At 42.7% G+C, this 26,574-nt stretch overlaps 1 protein-coding gene across 1 annotated transcript; it reads right to left on the bottom strand.

Moving 5' to 3' along the window:
• Positions 1–25,957, bottom strand: DUXB (double homeobox B). The gene is given in 9 exon segments (XM_044256199.1): positions 1–251; positions 514–620; positions 1,571–1,913; positions 2,059–2,216; positions 4,732–4,886; positions 21,968–22,130; positions 24,758–24,891; positions 25,123–25,265; positions 25,827–25,957. Coding segments are annotated over 9 exon segments (1,530 nt in total). The 3' UTR covers positions 1–55.
• Positions 25,958–26,574: the final 617 nt, after the last annotated feature.

Genomic DNA, 26,574 nt, shown 5'->3' with positions numbered 1-26,574 from the left:
GTTGGCTGAGGGAGTGGGCTGGTTCTCAGCTGATTGTGCTGTAGCCGTGTGTATCTCAGTATGTACCTTCTTGAGGATCCCATTTTGCTATCAGAGCCTGGCAGACCTCATCCCACCTTTGCAGAACGTAAGTTATGTCCACCTGTAGCAGATCCTGCGACTGGTGGTGTTGATGCTCAGGCCGAGGCTCAGAATAGTCCTTCAACTACAATACTCCTGGGCCAGTCTGTTCTATGTGATTCTGGCATTTTCTTGGTTTGGGGACCAGAAAAGGGTCTGAGTGTCTGAGAGGTCCCCTCCTGAAGTTGAGGGTATTGGTAGGTAGTTCTAAGGGTCAGAGTAGAGAGAGAATTCTCTGCCTGCGTAGCCTGTGTAGGCTGCACCATCATGACACATGGTCCTTGGCTCACACAAGGGACAGGAGCAGATAGAAATGTTGGGTTCCTGCTGAAGGAATTGGAGAAAGCAAAATGATGAGACCTGCCCAGGGGAGTGGACAAATGAATTTGGTACTGTTGAGCTGTCAGATCTGGTCTTTCATTTGGGCCATCTGCCAAGGAATTCATGGACTCGCTTCTGCTCTGTTCTGGGTATAGGGATCTTTAGTTCTGAAACCACATCTACATGAAGAAAAGAGAGAAGATATAGGACAAGTGATTGCGGCTGTTTTTCATACTGTGTAAATTGCAAAAGGGCTATTAATATAGGCCCCAATATCAGAAATATAAGTATTCTGTATGTGTGAAATTCGTTACTCTGGTTCATGTGTTCAGTATGTATGTGTATATGTGTGTGTGTGTGTATTTGTGTACAGGTGTGTGTGTGTATACACATAAAAACATAAATTGAGGTCTTAACACTCAGCAATCAACGATAGAGGAATTGAAACTGGCTGAAAAGGCATATGATCTAGATCCTTTCCTCCCTTTAATTTCAACAGTGGATCAGAAATCAATTTTCTTGACAGGTTGACATTTTTCTCTTTGCCAACATGTGCATAAAAGTCCCTATATTATATATACATGTATAAATCTGATCAAGGATTGTTTCTGTGCTGATAAACTGATGATTGCTACTTTGTTATGAGCATTTAACATACTGAACCACCGTCTTCCTAACTTTAGAAGGTACCCAATGAGAGTGATTTTGTTCTCCCAACTGGAGGACATGTGACTAAGTATATAGAGTTTTGGCGGTGTCACAAATTGGGGGAAGGGAGGTGGGCAGGGTATCTAGTTGGTAGAGGCCAGGAGTGCTGAAAAACCTACTAGGCACAGGACAGCCTCACAATAAAGGAATTATTGGACCAAAATGGCAGTTCCAACTGTAGAAAAATGTTCTCAAAATAGATACTTTCACATTTCCTCACGTATTTGCGGCTGGTGATTCTAAATGGGTATACCACTGACAAGAGTTCTTCATTTTGCAGGAATGGGACTTGTAGTGCTAAATGTTTACCATCCCATACCTTTACATAGCCTTGATGATTGTGATAATCTAAGATAGGTCAGTTTTTTCAGCAACCCACGGGGTGGGGGGTAATAGCACATATTTCACAGACACAACTTACTTGAATTCTTGGTTCCTGAATGCCTGTTTTTTTAGCCAGTTTTTTCCTGGTTGTAATGTCAAGCAATCGGTTCCTCTCAGAGGCTTGAAGTAGGACGTGTGATTGAGATCTTGGGACAGATGTCCAGTCTTGTCTGGCTGCTGTTGGTAAGTATTCTAAAGGAGAACATGGGAGCAGAAGATATCTTTTAGAAGAGTTTTCATGTTTAAACTGGAAACTTGAGCCTGGGAAGGTCATGCTGATTACACTTCCTCTCCTTGAATCCCCAATGGTGACAGAAGAGGATGCTTGGAACCAAAGGACCAAAAGGCCCAGAACCTTGCCTGCTGAGAACCTCTCTGTCCTATCAGCTGTGGGACTGTGCTTATCTTTCTGACACTAGGGTGCCCAGAATAAAAGCTGTAAGTGCCTCTCAAGATACTGATTTTTTTTTTTTTTTTTGAGAACATGGGCATGACATGCCAAGTTGTTTCCATTTTCACTGAGACCCGCTGAAGAAATGCATTTGAGCCCGTGTTTTTTTTTTGTTTTTTTTTTCACCTTGAGTCCAAGGCTGATGATGGTGTTGTCCTTGGGTTTTGTCTTTTCCTAAGGAGCATCCCAATTCCAGTTGTCTCTGTTTTGATCTGTGGTTTTTAAACCAGACCTAAGTGGGAGAAGATGTGAGAGTCATGTAATTCAATCTGTGTCGGTCCAAATATCAATATAATTAAAATTGATTTGATCAACTACCATTGTGATAATATCCATAAGAAAAAAGTGATGTATTATGCTAGGAGTTACATTACTATTAGCTTACAATTCAGGACAGTATTTCTTTTATCACATGGTATCTCAAGAAAAATTATGACTTAAGAGACACTGTCAGTTCTATTGAAGGAGATAAATATTTCTTTTTTTTTTTTTAAAGATTTTATTTATTTATTTGACAGAGATCACAAGTAGGCAGAGAAGCAGGCAGAGAGAGGGGGGAGGAAGCAGGATCCCTGCTGAGCAGAGATCCTGATGCAGGGCTTGATCCCAAGACTCTGGGATCATGACCTGAGCTGAAGGCAGAGAGGCTTTAACCCACTGAGCCACCCAGGTGCCCAGATCAATATTTCTTTTACTCCCTTTCCTACTTCTCTCATAACAGGTCTTCAATCTGTGAATGTCTTTTCTTGGCTTACCATCTGTTTATAAGAAACACCATTTTATAATGTGTAATACATATAGAATTGACTGTGGAAAAGAGGTTTTTTTTTTTTTTTTTTTTTTTTTTCCAGTATGTATGAGCGTGGGGCACCTGGGTGGCTCACTGGGTTAAAGCCTCTGTCTTTGGCTTAGGTCACGATCCGGGGGTCCTGGGATTGAGCCTCACATCAGGCTGTCTGCTCAGCTGCTTCCCCCCACCCCCCCACCCCGCCTGCCTCTGCCTACTTGCGATCTCTGTCTGTTAGATAAATAATAATATAAAAAAAATCTTAAAAAAGTATATGTGAGCAGGGTGGGGAGAGGCAGAGGGAGAGAGAGAACCTTTTTTTAAGATTTATTTATTTATTTTAGAGTGAGTGAGCCGGGGGAGGGGCGCTGGAAGAGGGTGAGAATCAGTCTCCCTGATGAGTGTGGAGGCCTACCCAGGGCTTAGTCTCACAACCCTGAGATCATGACCTGAGCTGAAATCAAGAGTTGGACACTTTACTGACTGAACCACCCAAGTGCCCCAAGAATATCTTTAAATGGAGAGTAAATTAACAAAGTTGAACTGTACTGACACTCCTCAATATTCCCTCTTACCTATAATCAGCAACAGATAACTTGTACACCTTGCTGTGCAACTTGTCACATATAAAACCCATGGAGCTCCTTGTTTCCTGGTTTCTGGAGTAGGGTTTGCAATGTACTTTCTAATTACTTGTTTTATTTTGATAATTTGTGATAAGATTTAGTGTTAATGACCACCAATATTTAATAAACCACTCCTTTATCCAGGCATTGTGCTAAAAGGTTATCTATGCTCTAAATTAAAATGTTTCCAGGTAAGTTTTAAGCACATCACCAGATACTCCCACTTTTATTACTGGGATTTGAGTAAACTGTCTCTTTACACCTAGAACAAATGCATGAAAAGTAAAATATTTCTTCCCAGCATCCTTCAGACAAAGGTCCATACAGCCAATGGCTAATTGGATGCTCTCTCAATATATAGACACAAAAATCTGAATTGATTATTTTCCACAAAGAGCACATTTTTACTGATCTTCATTGTTTTAAATGCTGTCTCACTAGGTATAATTATATTGTCTACAATTATCGCCTTGCTAACGGAAGAAATCCAACTTAGTTTCATTTTCATATCAGTAGCTCTATTCAATAATACAATATGGGATTTTATTTCATATGCTCTTTTATTTTTTTTTTTTAAAGATTTTCTTTATTTGACAGAGATCACAGGTAGGCAGGGAGGCATGCAGAGAGAGAGGGTGGCGGCGGGAAGCAGGCTCCCCGCTGAGCAGAGAGCCCGAATCGATTTGGGGCTTGATCCCAAGACCCTGGGATCATGACCCGAGCTGAAGGCAGAGGCTTTAACCCACTGAACCACCCAGGCGCCCCTTATGTCGTATACTTCTGTGTATGAATTACACTTAAGGTATTTAAAAAAAAAAAAAAACTAGCCTGAAAATTGGGAACATATGTGAGTTCTTGCCCCACAGTTTCCTTATAACTACATATTAATCCTCATTTTGCAGTATTTATCAATAGAAAAAAAATTTTTTATTTTTAAGTAATCTCTATCCCCGATGTGAGACTTGAACTCACAGCTCTGTGATCAAGCATTGCTTGCTCTACCAACTGAGCCAGCAAGGTACCTGGTACACTTCAATACTTAATGATACCTTATCATTAACATAGCATTATAATTTCCTAAATTATGTAAATCTTAAAAACTTACCTCCTATTGGGAGAGCCTGACCCAGTCTGTGTATTCTCCTGTCATCAGTGAACATACCCAGCCCAAATTTCCACAACTGGTAAAAGATATAAACGCAGTTCTTGTTTTTAATATACAACAAAAAGCCCCTGAGCAACATACTGGACATAAGAATGGCCCGAAAGTCCCAAGCCCAGCCTTTCTCTTTACCTTTAATCTGACAGATAGTGAAATAGAAACCTATGCTTACCTGAATTTTGGAAACTGAAATACCAATTTCTTTGGCCCATTGTTTCCTGGTAGCTCTGTCAGGGTAAGGGTTTTGTTTAAACCATTCTTGGAGGATATCCTTTTGACTCTGGTTGTAAACAATCCTGCCTTGCCAGGTTTCTTTTTGTAGTATGCCTGATGAAGAGAAAATGGGAAGAGGGGTATGGAGGATATGTTCATGGATTAAAAACTCTGTGTAAACCTAAGTCTTCACTTTTTTTTCTAGGTTGAAAGCCTATACATTCAACAATGATTCTCTATTTTTACTTTAGGAGTACAGCTAAAGTCATGCTGCATTGGAGACATGTATGTTAAGTATGTATGTATAATAGAAAAAAATGACAATCTGTGATATGAGTTACTGAAAATATGAAAAATTACTCAGAAAAAATAGGAAGCAATAGGAGCTGGGAAACATAATGGAAATAAACAAGTAAAACCTTAAGAAATTGAGATAAATTACACAGTAGCCGGTACTTTGTGGTAAAATACATTTTAATATAAAACATTAGGTTTTCCATGTGTATTTTCTCCATTTACGGTGTCAACTTCAGAACTTTTGACAACCCACTTGTGGGACTTATAGCTCTTATTTTAAATTTGAAATTCCAGTCTCCAACTTGAAAGCACTTTTCAGTCCCCCGACACAGCTTATGCATGCAAACAGCTCCTGCTCCAACAATATGCTTCTCTAATTGTGATTGTGTTTTCAACTTTTATAAACTCTTGAAAATAAAGCATGTGGCATTATCCAAGAGCAAATTGCAGATGAAAACTTACTGCTTTTAGTGCTGTTCAAATCCATCTTGGGAAGAACCGCCTGGATCTCAAGAGGTGAGTGGGCAACTGAGCAGGACTCCAAGACCCACCTTATCAACACCCAGGGTGACCCACCCATTTCTTAAATGCCCTTCTATTTAATCCCTTCATTAAATGTTTAGTAGCGCTTTTAGAAAGAAACTTGAAGTAATCAGATTAAGAAGTACAGATTCCATCAGGCAATTTTACATCTCTCCTAATGTCTTTCCAAATATGACTTAGAATCTGTGCTCTCTAGTTTACACACACATACAGACATTTTTTTTTTAAAGATTTCATTTATTTATTTGACAGAGATCACAAGTAGACAGAGAGGCAGGCAGAGAGAGAGAGAGAGAGAGAGAGAGAAGCAGGCTCCCTGCTGAGCAGAGAGCCCGATGCGGGACTCGATCCCAGCACCCTGAGATCACAACCCAAGCCGAAGGCAGCAGCTTAACCCACTGAGCCACCCAGGCGCCCCACAAAAAGACATTTCTAAGTGTTTTGTTTTCCACAGTGTTTTAGTACTCTATAAATTATTTTGGCTTGATGATGATATGATATTGTACGGATATACATATGTCACTTTATGTTTTTCCTGAGTTCTTACTGAAGAACTTTTTAAAAATTCTGTTCAGTTAGCCACTGTATAGTAAGTATATCATTAGTTTTTGATATGTGTTCAATGATTCATTAGTGAAACACTTTTTAAAAAAGGTATTATTTATTTATTTGAGAGAGCGTGAGCAGAGGGGGAGTGGGAGGCAGACAGAGACTCAGGCTCCGGCTCCCCGGTGAGCAAGTAACAGCACAACTCGGCTCTATCCCAGGGGCCTGGGATCATGACCTGAGTGGAAGGCAGATGCTTAACTGACTGAGCCACCCAGGTGCCCCAAAACACATCTCTTTCCATCATTGATAGGAAAGTGTACATGCCATCTTCACTAGTCTGTACTCCATAGTTATTAAAAAAAAAATAAGTGTCTAGGTTTCAAGGTATTTTGTCGATTGAATTATACAATCAGTTGGGTTTAAGTAAAGGAGATTATCCTTGATAATCCGGGTGGGACTGATAGAATCATGGAAAAATCTTTTTTTTTTTTTTCTTTAAGATTTTATTTATTTATTTGACAGAGATCACAAGTAGGCAGAGAGGCAGGCACAGAGAGAGAGAAAGAGAGAGGGGAAGGAAAGCAAGCTTCCCACCAAGCAGAGAGCCTGATGTGGGCCCTGATCCCAGGACCCTGAGATCATGACCTGAGCTGAAGGCAGAGGCTTAACCCAATGAGCCACCCAGGCGCCCAGAATCATGGAAAAGTCTTAAGAGCAAAGTTGGGCATTCCTGGCGGGAAAGAAAGCTGCAGCTGTGGAAAGTAGCTTCATTCACATGAGAGTTTCAGCCTTCCACAGGGTCTGCCCCAGAAATCTCATTCTTGCCTACCCAGGTGTTACAATTGTATAAGTCCATAATAACAAAAGTCTATATATGTATATATACATGAGCACATATGTGTATGTATAATTTCACTAGTTTCCTATGAGTTCCGAACACTACTGATCCTGTTTCTCTGGTTTAGACTAAATGATACAAGTGTTAGCACTAGAGGTAGTTCTATAAGAACAGACTTATAGATAAATATTTGTGTATATTACATATAATTTAAATATATATAAATATAAATAAGTACTTGGGTCACCTGGCCAGAATCAAAGCCATGTGAGGTGGTTGCTGAGGTCAAAGGGAATACTGTTAATATTAAACTTTTAATACCAGCTACTACCTTGTGACCATTTGCAGAATTGAGGATATACTAGTTTTGAGAGTTTTGCTATGAATCTGTATATGTGGTAAAATATTTTGTTTTCTTCCCACAGTTATCCCCAATAATCCATTAATAATAGTTAACTTTATTATTATTTCAAGTAGGCTCCATGCTCAACTTGGGGGTCTGAAATCATGACCATGAGATCAAGAGTCACATGGTCCACTGGCTGAGCCAGTAGGCATCCCAGTAATAGTTCACTTTAAAGATTTTTCATTTTATTTTTTTATTTTAGAGAGAAATAGCACGAGCAGGTGGAAGGGCAGAGGGAGAAGGAGAATGCCAAGCAGACTCCACACTGAGCACAGAGCCCCACTTGGGGCTTGAGCCCAGGATCCTCAGATCATAACCTGAGCAGAAATCAAAAGTCAGATGCTTAATGACTGAGTCACCCAAGCACCCCAATAGTTCACTTTAAATAACTGTATTTAAGATGTATCAAAAGAGAATGATGCACATGACTCAAAGATGTTGTGTCTTCTTCTTGGGAAAGGCTTCTTAGTGTGTTTCTACTATAGGCAAGATAGTTGTACTATATTAGGCAGAAATACCACTTTTTTTAAATTTGGAAGTAATGTATGGTTTCAGGAGAGGTGTATGGCTTATACAGCTCAACAACATGTAGACAGAAATGATTAGTTTTATGTGTCAGTATGGCTAATCTATAGAACTTATTCTCTCATCTAGTTGCTTCTGTGAAGGTATTTTGTAGAAGTGAGTAAAGTCCACAATCATTTAACTTTAAGGGAGATTATCCTATATAATCTGGCTGGGCCTAAGTCAATCAACTGAAAAGCCAATGGAGACTTCCCTGTGAAGACATTCTTCCTGTTAATTAATGTTCAGCTCATGCTCAAGAGTTCAGCCCATACAAGGAATTTTGGAATTGCCTAGTGAGTCTCTAAAGTCCCATAGGCTAATTCCTTGCAATTAATCATTATCTAGTTGGATGGCTGAACTCTCCCTTATTTGGAAATGATGACATTTAACAGGGAAAAAGTGTATATGTGGATTTGTCACAGAGACAAACCATGGGTGGTGGAAAACTTTGTTGAATCCTAGAAAAATGCCTACTCGTGTTACACCACTATAAATTTTTTTGGTAAAGCCATGTTAGCTGCGAAAACCTGGAAGGCAGAAAATAGGTGAAACCCACTTGTGCCTTGAATTATGGAAACATAATTTTCTGTCATTATTTATTTATTAAAAAAAAGATTCTGTTTATCTGACAAGAGAGAGAGAGAGAGAGTAAGAGAGGGAGGAATACAAGCAGGGCAAGTGGGAGAAGGAGAAACAGACTCCCTGTCGAGCACTGAGCCCAACGTGGGGCTCCATCCCAGGATCCTGGGATCATGACCTGAGCCAAAGGCAGACGCTTAGCCATCTGAACCACCCAGGCGCCCCATTTTCTATCATTATTTACATGCTCTTGGCCACTGTTGCCTGGGACCATCTAGAAAGAAATGAGCTCAGAAGGGAATGTGTTGATAAAGGCATAATCTATTACTATTGGAAAAAAAAAAAGAGAAAGGAATATGTTGTTCAACAGGAAGAAGGGTAGGAGAATTCATGAACTTCAGGGTAAGGGGTACAGGTAGATTTTATACTCATTTAAATGAAGACATAAAAAGTTGGAGACCTACTTTTTTTTTTTTTTAAAGCTTTTATTTATTTATTTATTTGACAGAAATCACAAGTGGGCAGAGAGGCAGAGAGGAGGAAGCATGCTCCCCGAGGAGCAGAGAGCCCGACGCGGGGCTGGATCCCAGGACCCTGGGATCATGACCTGAGCCGAAGGCAGAGGCTTTAACCCACTGAGCCACCCAGGTGCCCCAGAGACCTACTTTTTAAGAAAAATTTTATACATAGTTAAGAAATGCAAAAATCAAAGCTGGGTTGTGATTTAAAACTTTTGGTCTATGGCAAGGATTGCATTGAAACTTCGACCAGTAAGTCATTTCTCTATTATTTAAGCATTCCTGTAAACTGCCACGGGGAAAAATGAAGTGTGCTTTTGCCACAGAGAACTGATAAGCTCGAGATAGTTTAGTTAAGATGAGAGAGAAATTAGGCATAATGAGTTAGGGGGTGAGCTAACTGCACCCGGAAGTAAATGGAATCAGGATAATTGGTTCGTACTTCTGTTTTCCTTTTTCTTTTTTTTTTCCTTAATACTGCAGTCTCTAGGGTCTCTACTAATGAGGCCAAACAAGATAAGGGACGATCAAGGATCTGGTCTGGGCACTTTAGCCAGGAAGCAGAAATTGATCTAAAAAGGGGGGAAGCATTCTCCCTTAAAGGTCTACGCCTAAACATCTCCCCAGCTGAATCTTGCTACTGCTCTGTTCCAACGGATGCCATCTCCCACCTCTTCTCCACAGATGAGAGGATGCTCACTACATGGGTCCAGTCCCTATTTCAGCTGCCTCATAGCCTGGGCTTTTGCTCTTTGAGATCTTGATGAAGGAACTATAGTGGGATCTTCTCGTTGCTTTTGGTGTGAATGGAGGTTTCATGTTGTGTCTGGTGGAGAAGGGTAAGATTATTTGGTGTACTTTAGAGATGGAAGTTAATAATGTTGACCAAACATGAACCATGGTATATTTAATAGGGTCCACTTATTTCATGCCCAGCCTCATGTCACTAGCCCTGTTAGGCCTTGTCTTCCAGGGGTAATGGACTTCACAAATTGTTGATTTCAGGCTTTGCCCTGTGATTTCTTTCAGTCGTGAATAGGAATGTACCATCTTTGAGCAGAGTCCTCCATTTTTTTTCTCATTTTTTTTCTTTTCTCACTGCCGTGACCGTTCTCTGTCCTACATAATGATGATCCCATTAAGCTGAATCCCAGAAGGATGAGAAATAAACTTTTGTTGAGGTAAGTCACTCGTGTTTGGAGGTCACTTATTGCCATGACAGAATTGAGGCTAAGGTGGATGTACAAATTTGGTTTTTGTATTTTAATCTCTGAGATCAGAGTTAAGGCTTTAAACAATTATCTGAATATTCCAAGAAACCAGTTTTTATAATTTTTATAGCCCCTTCTCTTTTTTTTTCAATTTATTTATTTTCAGAAAAAAATTATTCATTATTTTTTCACCACACCCAGTGCTCCATGCAAGCCGTGCCCTCTATAATACCCACCACCTGGTACCCCAACCTCCCACCCTCCTGCCACTTCAAACCCCTCAGATTGTTTTTCAGAGTCCATAGTCTCTCATGGTTCACCTTCCCTTCCAATTTACCCAAATTCCCTACTCCTCTCTAACACCCCTTGTCCTCCATGATATTTGTTATGCTCCACAAATAAGTGAAACCATATGATAATTGACTCTCTCTGCTTGACTTATTTCACTCAGCATAATCTCTTCCAGTCCCGTCCATGTTGCTACAAAAGTTGGGTATTCATCCTTTCTGATGGAGGCATAATACTCCATAGTGTATATGGACCACATCTTCCTTATCCATTCGTCCGTTGAAGGGCATCTTGGTTCTTTCCATAGTTTAGCGACTGTGGCCATTGCTGCTATAAACATTGGGGTACAGATGGCCCTTCTTTTCACGACATCTGTGTCTTTGGGGTAAATACCCAGGAGTGCATTTGCAGGGTCATAGGGAAGCTCTATTTTTAATTTCTTGAGGAATCTCCACTCTGTTCTCCAAAGAGGCTGCACCAACTTGCATTCCCACCAACAGTGTAAGAGGGTTCCCCTTTCTCCACATCCTCTCCAACACATGTTGTTTCCTGTTTTGTTAATTTTGGCCATTCTAACTGGTGTAAGGTGATATCTCAATGTGGTTTTAATTTGAATCTCCCTGAGTAGCCCCTTCTCTTTTAACTGCAGTAAATTTCCATGAAATTTAGAAGGGCATGAAATTCATTCTCTAAACAGAAAGTTCCAAGAGACTTACCCTATCTCAGGTGTGAAACCTAAGGGGGCACTAGCAGGACGAGATCCATTTGGTTGAAGATCATGGGAAATTATTTGCTCAGCTGGTCATGTGACCTGCAGAAAATGAGGGAATCTCCCTGGACCTGACACTCAGAATGTTGCGTACATGTGCAAGAAAGGAGGGAATCCATATGTGTCCTTCATCCTGGAGAAGATGTTTACTTGTTCTTTAAGAAGAAAGGACACAAAGAATTAAAGACCTCCCTGGATTTCGTTATCCGGTTATCCTGATCGGTTTATTAAAAAGTAGAGACAAATTCACAGTCTCGGGGCCAATAGAAGGGGGAATTTGGTTCAGAAAGTAACTGAGATGACATAGTTTTTGGGCCTCGTCAGAGGGGGTGAGGAGCTCTCTCCCTGGTGGCAGATGGGACAGAGTGATGTCAGGACGTAGACAGTGGGTAAAGCATGTGAAAAATGAAGGCTATCTTTCCCAGGACTGTGGTGGTGCAATGCCCTTTTCTAGAACCACAGCCTCTTCCAGTAGAGGCAATGGCCCTATGGTTTACATGTCAATCAAGGCCCCTCAGAATCTGACCCATTTGCAGTCTCCTCACCCTTGTTCACTAAGACGCCCTTTCTGTCCTATAGGAGGGTCCCAGCTGTCCCAACCACACAATGCATCTTTCCCACAACCGTTCCTTTGCTCAAGCTGCCCCACCAGGTGAGGTAATGACACACTTCCTGATACCCCAGATATCGATTTCTTCTATGCACACGGTTCTTAGGTAATTGATATTCACAGATTTGACCACAGATTGTTGTAGGACCCTAACTATTTCATTTAACTTCCCTAATGCTCATTTTACTCCATCGGCTCTAATTTCACTGCAGCAGTAGCCTGGAAGGTGTCAACCCCGAGTGGGGCTCCAACTGAGAAGGAAGATGCACTTGTGTGGGACACTGTGGTCAAAGAGACCTTAAGTGATAGGGGGAATGGAATCCAACCCTGTTCCCCCAATAGAGTGACAAGGATCCCGCATGGAGCAGCCCTTGTAGGAGAGGGGCAGGGAGGAGGGCACCTTTCCAGGCAGCATTTTCCTGATGGCCCTGCCCCAGGCTGCAGGGGTTGAAGGAACTGTTCTGACCCTTTTGAGGGCCCGCCATCAGTGTTCCCGGTACTGCTGCTGAGTTCCTTGCCCATCTTCCTAATCCCCCATGGTTTGGCATTTGTTACTCTTGAAGAAAGTCCTTATAGGATTTCCACTGAGGCCGGGTGATTTTGGGGGGAGGTCACAGAAACAGACATTTTTCTCTGGATTTTGTGCTACCACATGCAGGGATGATTCTATGATTGGTATTTTAATAAATCTTATCTTTAGGAACCAAAGCTTGAGCAAGGCCAGTGCCATAATTGTGAAGGAGAAGCCGTCACCTGTGTTGGTCAGGAGAGAGGACGGTTGGTATTTTGTGGTTTAGACAATTTCTAGTTTTTCTGTTTTTCAGAAGAACACCAAGATATAACTGAGGGTACCAGGCCTGGTCCTGACCATTGGGTGCGGCTTTGCTTTTCTCATATGTTTCATCAAGAAGTAGGGGCAGGAGGTGAGCTGGAGAATTGCAGCCCATCTGCTGGAGCCATTGTGCTGTCTGCTCTCAAATATGGGTCTGGAGTAAAGATGGAAAAGAAAAGTGTTGTCAGAAAATAATGGAGCCATGAGGAGTCCAACTGGGGAAGAGGGAAACCTGGGTTTCCCTGCTGCAAAGGGAAGAACCAGTATGCAGGCAGCCATGGTGCCCTGGGGCATTCCCCTGAGAACCACCTCTTTCCATTCTCTCCGATGTCTGACCCTTCTCTACCTTCCCCTCTCTCCAACTCTCTTCCATCTGTTGCTGCCCCCTTCCTCTCTCACATCGGCCATCTCAGTCTTGGAAAATACTGAAATGGAAGCTTAGGGCTGGTAAGTGCAGAGCTTCCTCACTGCTAGATGCCGCCTGGGGAGGGTGAAGGGGTAGAGGAGGCTGAGCAGTGACCCCATTGGAACACCGCAGCGTCTGTCCTGTAGCACATCTAGGAATATTCCAAAGAGATAGGGGAATTGATACAAAACAGAAATTTCTACTATGGAAAGCATTTTGAGTAAGATATTCACAGCACTGAAAAAGTACTTCAATTCAGGGGAAAAAAATTGCTCTTACCCTAAATAAATGTTAAAGCCATTCGTGACTTTGAGAATAAAATGGCAGTTGTACACTGGATCCAGCAGGAGTGTGTGTGCCTATCCGTGCACACGTATTTCTTGGATAAATGTTGGGTGCCAAGTTGACTACTGAGTCATTCTCGCCTGTGCACAGCGAATTGAGTCTCTTAGAGACAAATTTCCTAGTGAGTTTACGTTGTATCTTTGTAAAACAAGTCTTATCCAGTTTTGGGAGGTGGCATCTGAGGACTTTTTTCTCCTCCAGGAGGGCACACCTGTTTCCCAGATTTTATTCTCAAGCTCTTAAGAAGAACGACGAGGAAAGATGTTGGTAATCACTGAATGTTAGCCTCGGAGGCCTCCTTTACCTGATGAATGGACAAATAAAATGTGGCATATTTTACAATGCAATATTATTCAGACATGTAAGTTAATGAAATACACGCTATTAACACGAGTGAACCTTGCAAACATTACGCCGAATCAAGGAAGCCAGACACAGAAGGCCACCTTTTGTTTGATTCCATTCCTACTGAAATGTCTGGGGTAGACAGGTACATATAGGCAGAAAGTAGGTGCATAGTTTCCACTACCTGCCAAGGGAGGAGGGAGAATGGGACTAAGCGCTGGTTGATAGAGGATTTCTCTTTAAAGATGATAACAATTTTCTAAAATTAGCCAATGTTGATGGTTGTACAACTCTTCCAATATGCTGAAAACCATTGGATTGCACACTGTAAAAGGATATATTTTATGGTAAATAAATTACATCTCGATAAAATTACATCTCCATTCTCTGTTATTAAATGGAGAATAACTCATAGAAAGACAGTATAATGGAAAGGGTCGTGAAATGTTTACCCTCTAAGTAAGTGAATGTGTGGAGGAAACTTTTCAAAAACAGTTCACATTGAAAAACTGCTTCCAATGAACGTGTAAATTAAGGAGTCACACACTATCATCAAATTTAAGGCCATTGCTATTAATGGTTGTCAATGTACTATATTCACAGGGCACACATTTTAGATTAAAATCATCTCATTTGCTGTAACTTGAGTACTTATATAACATATCGTTGGCCAGAAAAAAAATTTTTTTTATGCATTATATTGTGTGGATAACTCCAAAGAAGCTACTGACAAATACTGGAAATTTCTTTTTTCTTTTTATTTATTTATTTATTTATTTTTAAAGATTATTTATTTATTTGACAGAGAGAGATCACAAGTAGGCAGAGAGGCAGGCAGAGAGAGAGGAGGAAGCAGGCTTCCCGCTGAGCAGAGAGCCCAATGTGGGGCTTGATCCCAGGACCCTGAGACCATGACCTGAGCCAAAGGCAGAGGCTTAACCCTCTGAGCCACCCAGGCGCCCCTCTTTTTATTTATTTATTTGAGAGACTGAGATCACAAGCAGGCGCAGGGGCAGACAGAGAGAGGAGGGGAAGCAGGTTCCCTGCTGAGCAGAGAGCCCAATGTGGGGCTCTATCCCAGGACCCCAAGATCATGACCTGAGCTGAAAGCAGAGGCTTTAAACCACTTAGCCGCACAGACGCCCCAAATATTGGAAATTTTGAAAGCATGGAATACATAATACAATCTGATTAATGTTGAAAATAAGAGGACATTAAAATGTAACTCAAAGCCATCCATTCATTTCCAGTGGTTCACTTTCTTTTTTCAAAAAGAAAATAACATCAATCTAAGGAATGTTACTGTGTTTATTGGCCAAGAGATAGTGCATGTGATTATGAATAAGTATTAATGTTAAACTTAGGAAGTATTGCCTTAAAAATTATGAAAATATATTTTATCAATCACTAACATTGGTAACAATTTTATTCAAATTAAGTTTCTATTAATCAATATTTTAATAGTTCTACATCATTATATTGATAAAATATAATTATTAATCATTATTTCATAACCCAGTCTCAATAATATGAGCCCAGATGATATAAATATATGAATAAATTTAGAATTTATAATATGTTTCCTATTAGAACACTCAGTTATAATTGTTTAATATTTTTGTTAATTATTATATCATTTGAATTATAGTTATTATTATATCATTTAAAGTTACCCTTTTATTTTAGATGCTTTCACATTGTTCTGGTTTCCTAATATATTCATGCCACTTTTCTCTTGACTTCCAGACTTCATAAAAATCAACATATCACTGAATCCTGCTGTCTTAAAATCTGAGGCCTCTCACTGTCTGGGTGCTACCGGAAGATATGTAAGTTCTATTGTCAATCATATTTTATTTGCAGTATTCAAATTAAGAAGTTCAAAATAAAAAGTGAAATTTTCAAGAATGTGAATTTTATTAAATTTATTATAAATTATAAAATTCACATTTTATTAAAAGGATCCTGGGATCCTTCAGAACTCTCTCATGTGTGTATGACCATGGGGGGCCAGGGGCATTTCTCCATGAATAAATTGGGGAAGCTGGGATGCTAATAACATGCGAGAAAGTATGAGGCCCTGGGCACTTGACATAAGTGGCCAGAAATAACATAATGTGTTCAGATCTTAAGATTTCCATTGCACAAACTTTATGTCCTATCACATCTTCTTATCTCATCTTGCATTCATTATAGCACATACCTCACTGTTTATTGCTAATAATCTAGGGTAGCACTTTCTTCATATTCCTTAGAACAGAATGCATACCATTTATGAACAAATATATATATGTATATATATTTATTTATAGAACACTTATGTACTTATATATTCTGATAATATTCTTCTTTTATTATTTTTTATTCTTCTGTTATTTTGTCTCAGAAAAGAACAGCTGCCTTTCTGAAACCTGAAGTGTCCCAAATATTCTAACAATTCTATAAATTAGATATTCTATTTGATAATATTCTATCAGTTAGAAGAAATATGTAAAGAATGGTCTAACCAAATAATCACGCCTCAATTCTTTTTTTTTTTTAAGATTTTATTTATTTATTTGACAGAGAGAAATCACAAGTAGGCAGAGAGGCAGGCAGAAAGAGAGAGGGAAGCAGGCTCCCTGCTGAGCAGAGAGCCCGATGCGGTACTCATTCCAGGACTCTGAGATCATGACCTGAGCCAAAGGCAGCGGCTTAACCCACTGAGCCACCCAGGCGCCCTCACACCTCGATTCTAAAATCTCTCCTCCTTTCTGATTTTGTTTTTCTCGATTATTTACATATCTCTCAGTCCACTGAGGAAGTACAAAGTATCATCAAAGAAAATGCTCCTATCTGCTGAAACTCAGATTCCATATTTTGTTTTAAGGCACCTTGGTTAATGCAGTTATTTAAAAAAGTTTTTGTTTTTTAGAACAAACCATGAAGTCACGCTGAATAGCTTTTGATTTATTTTGGAATGTATATTCACTTGCTACATGACTTTTCCCCCAACATCTGATTCTAAGACATCCTTAAGTTGAATTCAACATCCTAATCAAAATTCACAAACTTACGCCCACATCAAGAGGAATACAAACTAAAGTTATGAAGAAAGACATAACTGGGAATAGGGTACCAAGGGGAGGGGTGGATGCAGTGCCCAGCACGGTGAGCTCACAAACAGTTCTTCCCTGGGAGCTTGTTTGTCTGGGCCCACGTTGGGCTTAGTCCTGGACACCATCTGGGCACTCAGGCACCTTTGATATCGGGGGACATTTCATGTAAATCAGTACTCAGTGATGTGTCTGGGTGTCAGGTCTCACCTTGGGTCATGTCAGGGGTGCAGGGCATCGGGCCTGGCCGATGTGGCAATCTGTTCAGGTACAGGTTGTATCAGGAAGCCTCCAGGCAGAGACCGTGCTAGAGAGTCACTTAGGATGAAAATACATCAACCTGGGGTGCCTGGGTGGCTCAGTGGGTTGAGCCTCTGCCTTCAGCTCAAGTCATGATCTCAGGGTCCTGGGATTGAGCCCCATGTCGGGCTCTTTGCTTGGCGGGGAGCCTGCTTCCCCCCTCTCTCTGCCTACTTGTGATCTCTCTCTCTCTCTTTCTCTGTGTCAAATAAATAAATAAAATAAAATAAAATAAAAAGAAAATACATCAACTGATGGAGACCCCATGTCCTTGCTTTAAGTGGGGACAAATCTGCCGATATCCAAAACATTCACAACTCTAGATGATCAAAGAAAAACCACAGTCATGTGATCAAGTGAAATGTCAGGGTACCACCAAAAACTCACAGCGATTCTTCTGCTGTGGAAGGAGGGTGCTTCCTCTGGGCTACTATTTCCCTCCAAGTAACAACTGGGTGATTTGTCTTTAGAAACTGAATAGGAGACACTCTGGGATTTTTTTGTGTGTGTCTCTAATAGTCTCATTCACCTGCAGCCAAGGTTAGAGATGCACACTATTGCGTGCGTTATGCCCATCTCCACAAGACTGGGAGGACTCTGCATTTTGATAACTTGAGCAATGGGATACATTTACTCCTGGACCCCCCATCTCATTAAGATCACCATTTTCAAAGACCTCAGTGTCCTCAGGAAAGTGACCTGCTGTTGTAGAAGGTCGTTTCTGCGTGTGACTTGCCATGACCTGTGAGCTGACAATACTGTGAGGGTCGAAGGGCAGTGGCATGCCCATAGCCTTGTTTATGTTTCCTTGCAGTCCTGTCGTAGTGACAGGAAACTGATCCTGGGAGAAGGAGGGCTTCCCAAGGCCCAGTTGTGTTGGGCTCCTCCTCCGCATGGGCTGGGTGCCCTTGCTCTGTCCTGGTGGAAGACAGAGTTCTAGACTGTGGACATCAGCTCCAGCTGTCACCGGGTTGGCCTGGCAGGGACTGAGGATGGGACAGCTTCATGGAGGGCCTTTCCATTCCCAAGATAAGCCGCCTTCTGTTTTTTTTTTTGTTGTTTTTTTTAAAAAAAGATTATTTATTTATTTTTTTGACGGACAGAGATCACAAGTAGGCAGACAGGCAGGCAGAGAGAGAGAGAAGCAGGCTTCCTACCAAGCAGAGAGCCCGATATGGGGCTTGATCCCAGGACCCTGAGATCATGACCAGAGCTGAAGGCAGAGGCTTTAACCCACTGAGCCACCCAGGTGCCCCCCCACTCCCCCCCCTTCCACAAGATAGGCCTTCTGCTGGGGAGGGAGAGGTGAAGGACATTAGAACAGAGAAGGGAATTAAGAGTCCTAGGAAGTGGGGCGCCTGGGTGGCTCAGTGGATTGAGCTGCTGCCTTCAGCTCAGGTCATGATCTCGGGGTCCTGGGATCGAGTCCCGCATCGGGCTCTCTGCTCGGCAGGGAGCCTGCTTCCCTCTCTCTCTCTCTCTCTGCCTGCCTCTTTGCCTACTTGTGATCTCTATCTGTCAAATAAATAAATTAAAAAAAAAAAAAAAAAGAGTCCTAGGAAGTGTTTTCACCATCTTAATCTGGCCTGAGGCTGGCCATGGTAGAACACTGGGCTGGAGTGTTTGCCTGGGGAGGCCCAGCGCCTTGTGGCCTCTGGTTAGATCTGAGTTCAGATTCCCTTTCTTGCATCCTAGTGACTCCACTTTACCTACATTCTCCTTCACCGAAGTGTGTGCCCTGAAAGGCTAATTTTGAGGGCTGTTAGTTAAGGTTAGCGAGGTCAGTGGGAAGCGAGGGGCATGGCGTAGGGTGCCACATGAAGAAAACGATAAGACTGGGTTGTGTCTGAAGGCAGACTCCTTCTTTGTGTGGTCATCTTTGTGCAGAGCTGGATTTTGAGGCCGGAGGCTAAAGGTTTCTGAGTCCACAGGCACGTCTCCTTGGAGGTGTTCAAACAATTAAATACAAGGTGAATACTGAAGGTTGTGCCTATAGACTGCTCTCTTTCAAGAACAGCTTAGTTAGCCATATCCGTCTTTTTAAGTGGAGTCAATTCAGCTCTTGGCACACAAAGTAGGCTCTGTGTTTCTAATCCCTCTAGGTGTAAGATCCCGCACGATAAGCCCTCCTTATGGGAACTTATTAAACTGCCATCTCCGAAATACTGTCCTTACATCATCTGGAACAAAGAAACAAGACACTCACCAAATTTACTGCCAAACAAATTCCATTTATGAAGCATTATCTTCAAAATAATCATTCTATTGAGCTTTAGTTTGAGCAAATATACAATTATTTAGCAATAGCAGTGAAAACAATTGTAAGAAAGTCCAAAATTAGATCAGAAGAGAGAAAAAGTGTTCCTGTTTCTGGATGAAATAGTAATAACAAAAGTAATATTCATGTTTTATGTAATGAACGTTTATAAAAAACTGTCCTAAACATTATAATCCTATTAGTTCTCCATATTGTGGAGTAGGTCCATCCCTCTGGATTCATGCATTCACTTCTTGCTCAATTCCTCACATCCTTTATTTTTTTTTTTTAAGATTTTATTTATTTATTTGACAGACAGAGATCACAAGTAGGCAGAGAGGCAGGCAGAGGGGTTGGGAGAAGCAGGCTCCCTGCGGAACAGAGAACCCAATGTGGGGCTCAATCCCAGGACCCTGAGATCATGACCTGAGCCGAAGGCAGAGGCTTAATCCACGGAGCCACCCAGGCGCCCCAATTCCTCACATCCTTAATGAGTGCCTGCCATGGGCTGGAAAGGACGGCTCCATGGGGATAAGATAAACTCTGTTGTAACAACCTGTATCATTCAGAGGAAAATGCAGACTATACACGAGGAAATAAAATTCCTTCAGAGAGGATGGATGCTCTGAGGCCCTGAATAGGGAGAAGGAAGGGCGGGGATGAGCCAGCACAGACGCTGGCCTGCGGTGGTCAGGAAAGGCGCTTCCAGAAGCCAGGGCAGTGTCGGTATCTCAATGAAGAAGGCAGCACCCACCTGTCTGGGGGAAAGGTGTTCCTGGCAGAGGAAACAGTGCGGGATCTGAGACAAAACAAAGAAACAGACAAAAACTGACTTTGACATAGTGACAGAACATTAGGAAGCTTAGAGCTCTAAACTGTCCATGAACCTTCATTCCAGCTGTCACTGGGCTGGCAGGCAGTGGCTGAGGGTGGATGGGGCCATCTACGAGGGATGAGGGTTGACAGCTTGGCCTTTGAGGTCCTTTCCAACCCCAAGGCCAGACTTGTGATGGGGACAGGAGGTGAAGGGCACAGAATAGAGCAGTGGGTCAAGGTCCTAAAAACGTCTCTGTTAGAGTCTTCATAATCCTGCTGGGAGCTGGCCTGGCTGGAGTGCTGGGTGTGTCCAGTGACTTTGGGAGGGGTCCGCCTGGGACACCTTTCAGAGATAAGGCTGAGATTCAGTCTGAAGGATCATCCCAGGGAGCTTAGCTTGTGGACAATGAGAAGCGCTTGGCCTTAGGGTTAAATATGAGTTCAGTGTTTCTCTTACACAATCTGATGACCCCATTTCTTCTGTGCCAAACCTAACTGAAATGTATTCTTTGATAGGCTGGTTCTGGCATGTGTGGTGGTGGAGAACCACATCAGGCTTCTGGTGGTGGAGAACACTGACTCCCAAGTGTAGGAAACTGGCTCACCTCTAAGAGCTGGTACCCCGCGCCACAGTTCCCCTCCGAGGGTAAGGGGTGAAGGTAGCAGCATCATTACAAGTACGCGTGATGACTAGTGAAGAAAGGGATGCTTGGCCATACAAAATGTTTCATACCCTTACCCGTTCTTAAGTCAAAACTTGATCTTGTTAAACATATTAATGTTGTAACTAGAGTAGCTCAGCTCTTGTTACAACCGAAATAAATGTTGCATTCCAAATCTGGAGAGAACTCCTGTAAAATTCCCTCTTAGCGTTCATGGTATGGGGCCTTGTCAAACAAAGCCAACCAAAATTCTGTTCTTACTTACACACCAGCAAAGAAAGCAGAAGAAATATGAAGTCTCATTTTAAGAAAAAAGGAAATTCTGTGTTTCTGATGATGTTAGTAGACTCGTTAGTAGCCACAGAATACCACCTACAAATAGAGCAACAGGGAGGCGCTGAGTTTTGAGAGCCACACCCACTGTTCTAGAGCACTGGCTAAGAATTACAATCCTATCAGATTCCCACATGGGGCAGTGAGTGGTCTGAATGAAAGGTTTTTGGGCCACCCATGGCTAGGGGGAGGCAGACATCTTGCCACGCTCTGACCTTGATAAAAGGCTCAGACGCTAACGCCGTGATATCAAATTGGATGTGAGGGTTTGGGCAGAGGGAGCATCCCTGGATTTCAGCTGTCAGTGTTGCAGAGCAACACAAGTTAATTTCCAGTGTTGCTTTATGGGCCCTCTCCCCTCTGTTCCCATGGTTACCTCCAAAATGTTTTTGCCACTTGCAGAAAGAACCTCTGGTTCTAATTAGGACTGCATTTGCTCATTTGCTAGTTATGCTCCCATCATTTCTTACCCACTCATGGTGAGCCAGGAATGGCCGACTTCCTCTTCCCTGACCTTGTTCAGCTCCCAGAACTATTCCTGTGATCTGCACTCAAGGCTGAGCCCCTTCCCCCTGCACCTGCTGATGTCCGGTTTTGCCCTCGGAAGAGTGTGCTCGTAGGCCTCCAACCTGTGCACGTGTGGCCCAAACGCGTGCATATGGGAGCATGCTCCACGTCTCTGGAGCAGCTCCTCTTGAGTAAATGACCATTTCCCTCCACGAGAGGTCCTCGTACTGCTTCTCGGTGCGGTCTGCCAGCAATAACAGCTTCCGCAGAGGAGAGGCCGGGCAGCTTTTCAGAGAATGGGGAATGAGTGGAATTTCGGGGCGGATGTCCCAGATTGAGTGCTGATAACTTAGAAGGGGATAATAAAAACAGCAACTTCTTTTATCATGTGCTAAGAATTCTCTGCAAGTTCATTTCATTTAACCTGTATAACTTGGTCAGAGTTGAGGAATTCGAGGGACCTGGTTTAGGGGACGTGGCTCAAAGAAACCTAGCTAGGAAGGTGTAGAGGTGAGCCTCATCCTTGGGCTTTGGAGCACGAGCTGCCAACCCCATCTCAATGTTTCATAATTTGGAGCGTGTTTGAGCCTCAGTTTCCTCATCTCTACATGGGACTCCTGCACGAAATGGGGTCATCAGTGGGTTTTGAGGGGGTAAAGTAGAGAACAGGGTGGAGTTCCTGTCAAGGTGTGTGCTTTGTTGAGTTCTGCGCCTCACAAATATTGGTTGTGACTCTTAGCAAAGAGCTGAGTGTTGAGCGCTTGCCAGTCCCTCCTTGCTAGGGACTCTCCAAACCAGTGAAAAACCTGGGCTGGAGGTCTGGTGGCCCTCCCTCCCCGCCCCTCCCTTCCTTCCTTCCTTCCAAGATTTTATTATTTATTTGTTTGTCAGAGAGAGAGAGAGTGAGAGCGCACAAGCAGGGGAAGCGGTAGGCAGAGCAGGCAGAGGGAGAAGCAGGCTCCCCCACGCTGAGCAGGGAGCCCAATGTGGGACTTGATCCCAGGGCTCTGGGATCATGCCCTGAGCTGAAGGCAGATGCTTAACCAACTGAGCCACCCAGGCATCCCTGGCAGCTTTTCTTTTATCACAAAAGCACCTGAGCTCCTTCTTGCTCAGTGCAAAGGACAGGAGGCAGGGGCTACCCTACCACATCTCCTCTTCTTTCCCCACAATCTTGACCTTCCCCTCCCTTCTCCATGAGCAGTGTTAATGTCGAATCTTTGGCCTGAAACCCACACTGGAGAAAGGAGCCGTTTCTAGGGCAAAACCTGTGTTCTTCAGGGAATGCTTGGCCCATGGGAGCAGCGGGGTCCAGGCAAGTCTCCAAGGAGGCATCGCACGTATGTGGGTCCTGCCCTGGGAGGCCCACAATGGCTGTTTGGTCAGGTCTGAGGTTTCATGGGTGTCTTTCCACTGGATTCACTTGTTCATTTCTTGCTCAGTTTCCCAAATCCTTGATTGACTGTCAGGTGCTTGACAGGAGGGAGGGCTTGGCAGAAATAAGATCATCTCTCTGCCCTACTTGCCTCGTAGTACAGAGTGATGCAGAAATACATGTGAATAAACATGGAAATAGATGATTTCTGAAAGGATCATGGTTCCAAGGTCATAAATAGGGTGAGGGAATAAAGAGGAATGAGTGAGCAGAGCCACTGGCCTGGGGTGGTCTGGAAAGGGCACCTTCGGAAGATAGGACCAGTGTTGGTATCTAAATGAAAGAGGCAGCACCCACCCATCTGGGGAAAGGTGTTTCTGGCAGAGGAGATCATTCAAGTGACCTTAAGATGCTTTTCGGATAGAAGGATGGTCAGTGTCTGAGTAGGAGGGTCTTGGACATAAGTCTAGACCAGGAGCATGGATTTGACTCTCAGCATGATTTGGAGTCATTGGTGGGCTTTGAGCATCATGGACTCCTGGTGTCATTTAGGGTGTTAAATTGTTTCCACTGGCTGTGCTGTTGTAAAGGTGAGACAGTTCAGGGAAGGAGAGGTGAGGGTTGACAGTCTCTGAGATCCTGTCTAGTCCCAAATCCAGGCTTGTGATGGGGCAGGGTGGTACAGGACACAGGACAGGGAAGGAAGGTGGGGTCACCTTTGTAACTTTGTCTGGGGCAGGCCTTGGGTAAAGAGTGGCTGGGCTAGGGTCACCTGGGTGGCTCAGTGGGTTAAAGCCTCTGCCTTCGGGTCAGGTCATGGTCTCAGGGTCCTGGGATCGAACACCACATCGGGCTCTCTGCTCAGTGGGGAGCCTGCTTCCTCCTCTCTCTCTGCCTGCCTCTCTGCCTACTTATGATCTCTGTCTGTCAAATAAATAAAATAAAAAAAATAAAAAAAAAGAGTAGCTGGGCTTGACCTATGAACTTGGGTCAAGGTTAATTAAGGTTGCTTCCCAGTTAAGGACCCCAAGGGGGGGCAGGTTGAGCAGAGTGGTGACCTCAGGGTTAAATTTGATTCCCATTCACATCAGGCACAAAATAATCCACAATCCTCAGTGTTGTAATTTGATCAAGTCCCCCAATAAGATGTTGTGTAACCATTTTCTACAATGACAATAAAACCAGAAGAACAACATCAAAATTATTTAAAAAAAAGGGCAAAATGAAACACTGGTCTCCTGGATTATTTTAGAAGACTTGCTAAAAACAATAAAAAGCTGTAATTATGCTGCTTGCAAATAGGATAAAATGAAGCAATTAACTTAGTTTCACATTGAAGTAATCCACAACTATAGAACATTGTCTATGTAGTATAATCCCAAGTGGTTTTCACTATAGACATTACAGAATCAATTAATAGCCATAAGACTCAAATAGTATTAGAAAATTATTTGAGTGGAGAGAAAACATCTTGCTGTGGTCTGGTTCTGTAGCTGTAGGATCAATGGAAGGTGGAGTCAGCTCAGTGGTGACTCACTTCTGTTTTCAGGCTGTGTAGAGAGTCTTCAATGTGGAGATATTTCCTGTGGCTGATGGAGGATGAAGAGGAAGTGCGCAGGGCCAGGGAAGTCCCTCGGTGGAGAAGATTCCTAGGCAATTTCTTCTGAAATTCTGGAATGGGGGAAGACCAGAGAGTTCTATCCCCCATGAGCAATCCCCTTAAGGTTTTCTAAAACATCTGAAGTCTGATAAGGGGTAAGGGGGAGGACCAGAGTCTAGGTCAATGGAATTTGGATCCTGTGATTTGTGGAGTCAAAAGAATGTCCCAAGCTGCTATCTGCACCAGGAGGACCAGGATACCCTGGCTATCTTGAAAAAGATCTGTGTCAGGATGGAGCTGACCTGCCAGAGGGGTCTTTCCCCTGGTCTCCAGATCCTTGGAGGGACCCTGGATCCTCAGCCAGCCATAGCCTAATGGGGTTCCTTCCTTGGGGGTCTGGACATCCAGAGGATGTCCTGGTGGTCTCTGTCCTCTGACAAATGTCCTATTTGCAACATCAGGGACATAAAGATAATTTTTCAGAAACTTTCATTGTTTCTCAGTTTTTCTTTTTCCTTCTCCACCCCCCCAGGTATGCACTTTCTTTTCTTAAGCTATGGAGGTGTCTCTCAGCCAACAGCGCTCCTGACTCATAGTCATGAGCTCTTTGAATAGGTTTCAATAATAACACATGATTCTTTAGAATTTTCCTGACAGAATTTTGGCTTGTATTTTGTAGGTGTCCAGCTCTTTGCATTAATGGTCTTGTCATATGATTTTGAAGGAGTTTCCTACACCTCTGCAGGGTACATCGTCTCTAAATCAGGTATTTGGTGAAAATGATATTTATGTGGATACACTTGAAGGAGAATAAGAGCTGTGGTATCTCCCTTTCTAACTGCGCCTTTTCCCCCCCTTTTCCCCCTGATTTCTGTGAAACTTTTCTGGTTTAGAGATATTTCAGATGATCTTTCAAGGCACTGATTATTTCCTATTTTTCAGTTCAGTTAGTATGCAGCTGGTCTCTTTAGGAGTTTTAAAATGAGTGTTTAAACTCAAGCCACACCAATCATTGTCTTTCCTTTGGTTCACCTTGCACTTGGTCCCACCTTCTGGTGAATTTATATCATCCAGTTCCAGGCTCCCACAATCCAGGTCTTCTCCTGGAGCAAGAGCCCCAGCCCTCATCTTCGTCATTGTCTACCCAGAAACTTGATCTGACCTCGTAAAAAGAGTTTTGTAATATTATTTTCTTTTGTGCAACAAATGTCTTCACTCTCTTGTTCATTCATTTGGCTTCTTTTGAAAACTGTGTCAGGCTTCCTTGAAGATGAGAATTTTTCTCCAGAGCATCTCTGAGAGCTCCCTGAATTTTTCCTTCATTTTCCCCGATGGGTTTTACAGATGTTAACAGCTGCAGGGACTCCATTTGGGTACTCTGATGTAGCTGGTAAAGATTGTGTTTTTCTGGTATGTTGGTGATTAGCTCGACTTGTTTTTTATCTTTTTTTTTTTTTTAAGATTTTATTTATTTATTTGAGAGAGAGAGAGTGTGAGAGAGAGCATGAGCGAGGAGAAGGTCAGAGAGCGAAGCAGACTCCCCATGGAGCTGGGAGCCCGATGTGGGACTCGATCCCGGGACTCCAGGATCACGCCCCGAGCCGAAGGCAGTCGTCCAACCAACTGCGCCACCCAGGCGTCCCCGACTTGTTTTTTATCTTGACATTTGTCCTCTTTTGGTAGTTTTGGAATGTGTACTTTATACCCAAGTAAAAGGTCAGATGTTTCTAGGTCTTTATTCATGGTCTCCAGTT

Source organism: Neovison vison, chromosome 7 (genome assembly GCF_020171115.1).
Source record: "Neovison vison isolate M4711 chromosome 7, ASM_NN_V1, whole genome shotgun sequence".
Lineage (NCBI taxonomy): Eukaryota > Metazoa > Chordata > Mammalia > Carnivora > Mustelidae > Neogale > Neogale vison.
Note: the sequence above shows the minus strand (reverse complement) of the source record. Positions and strands in the feature narration are given on the sequence as shown.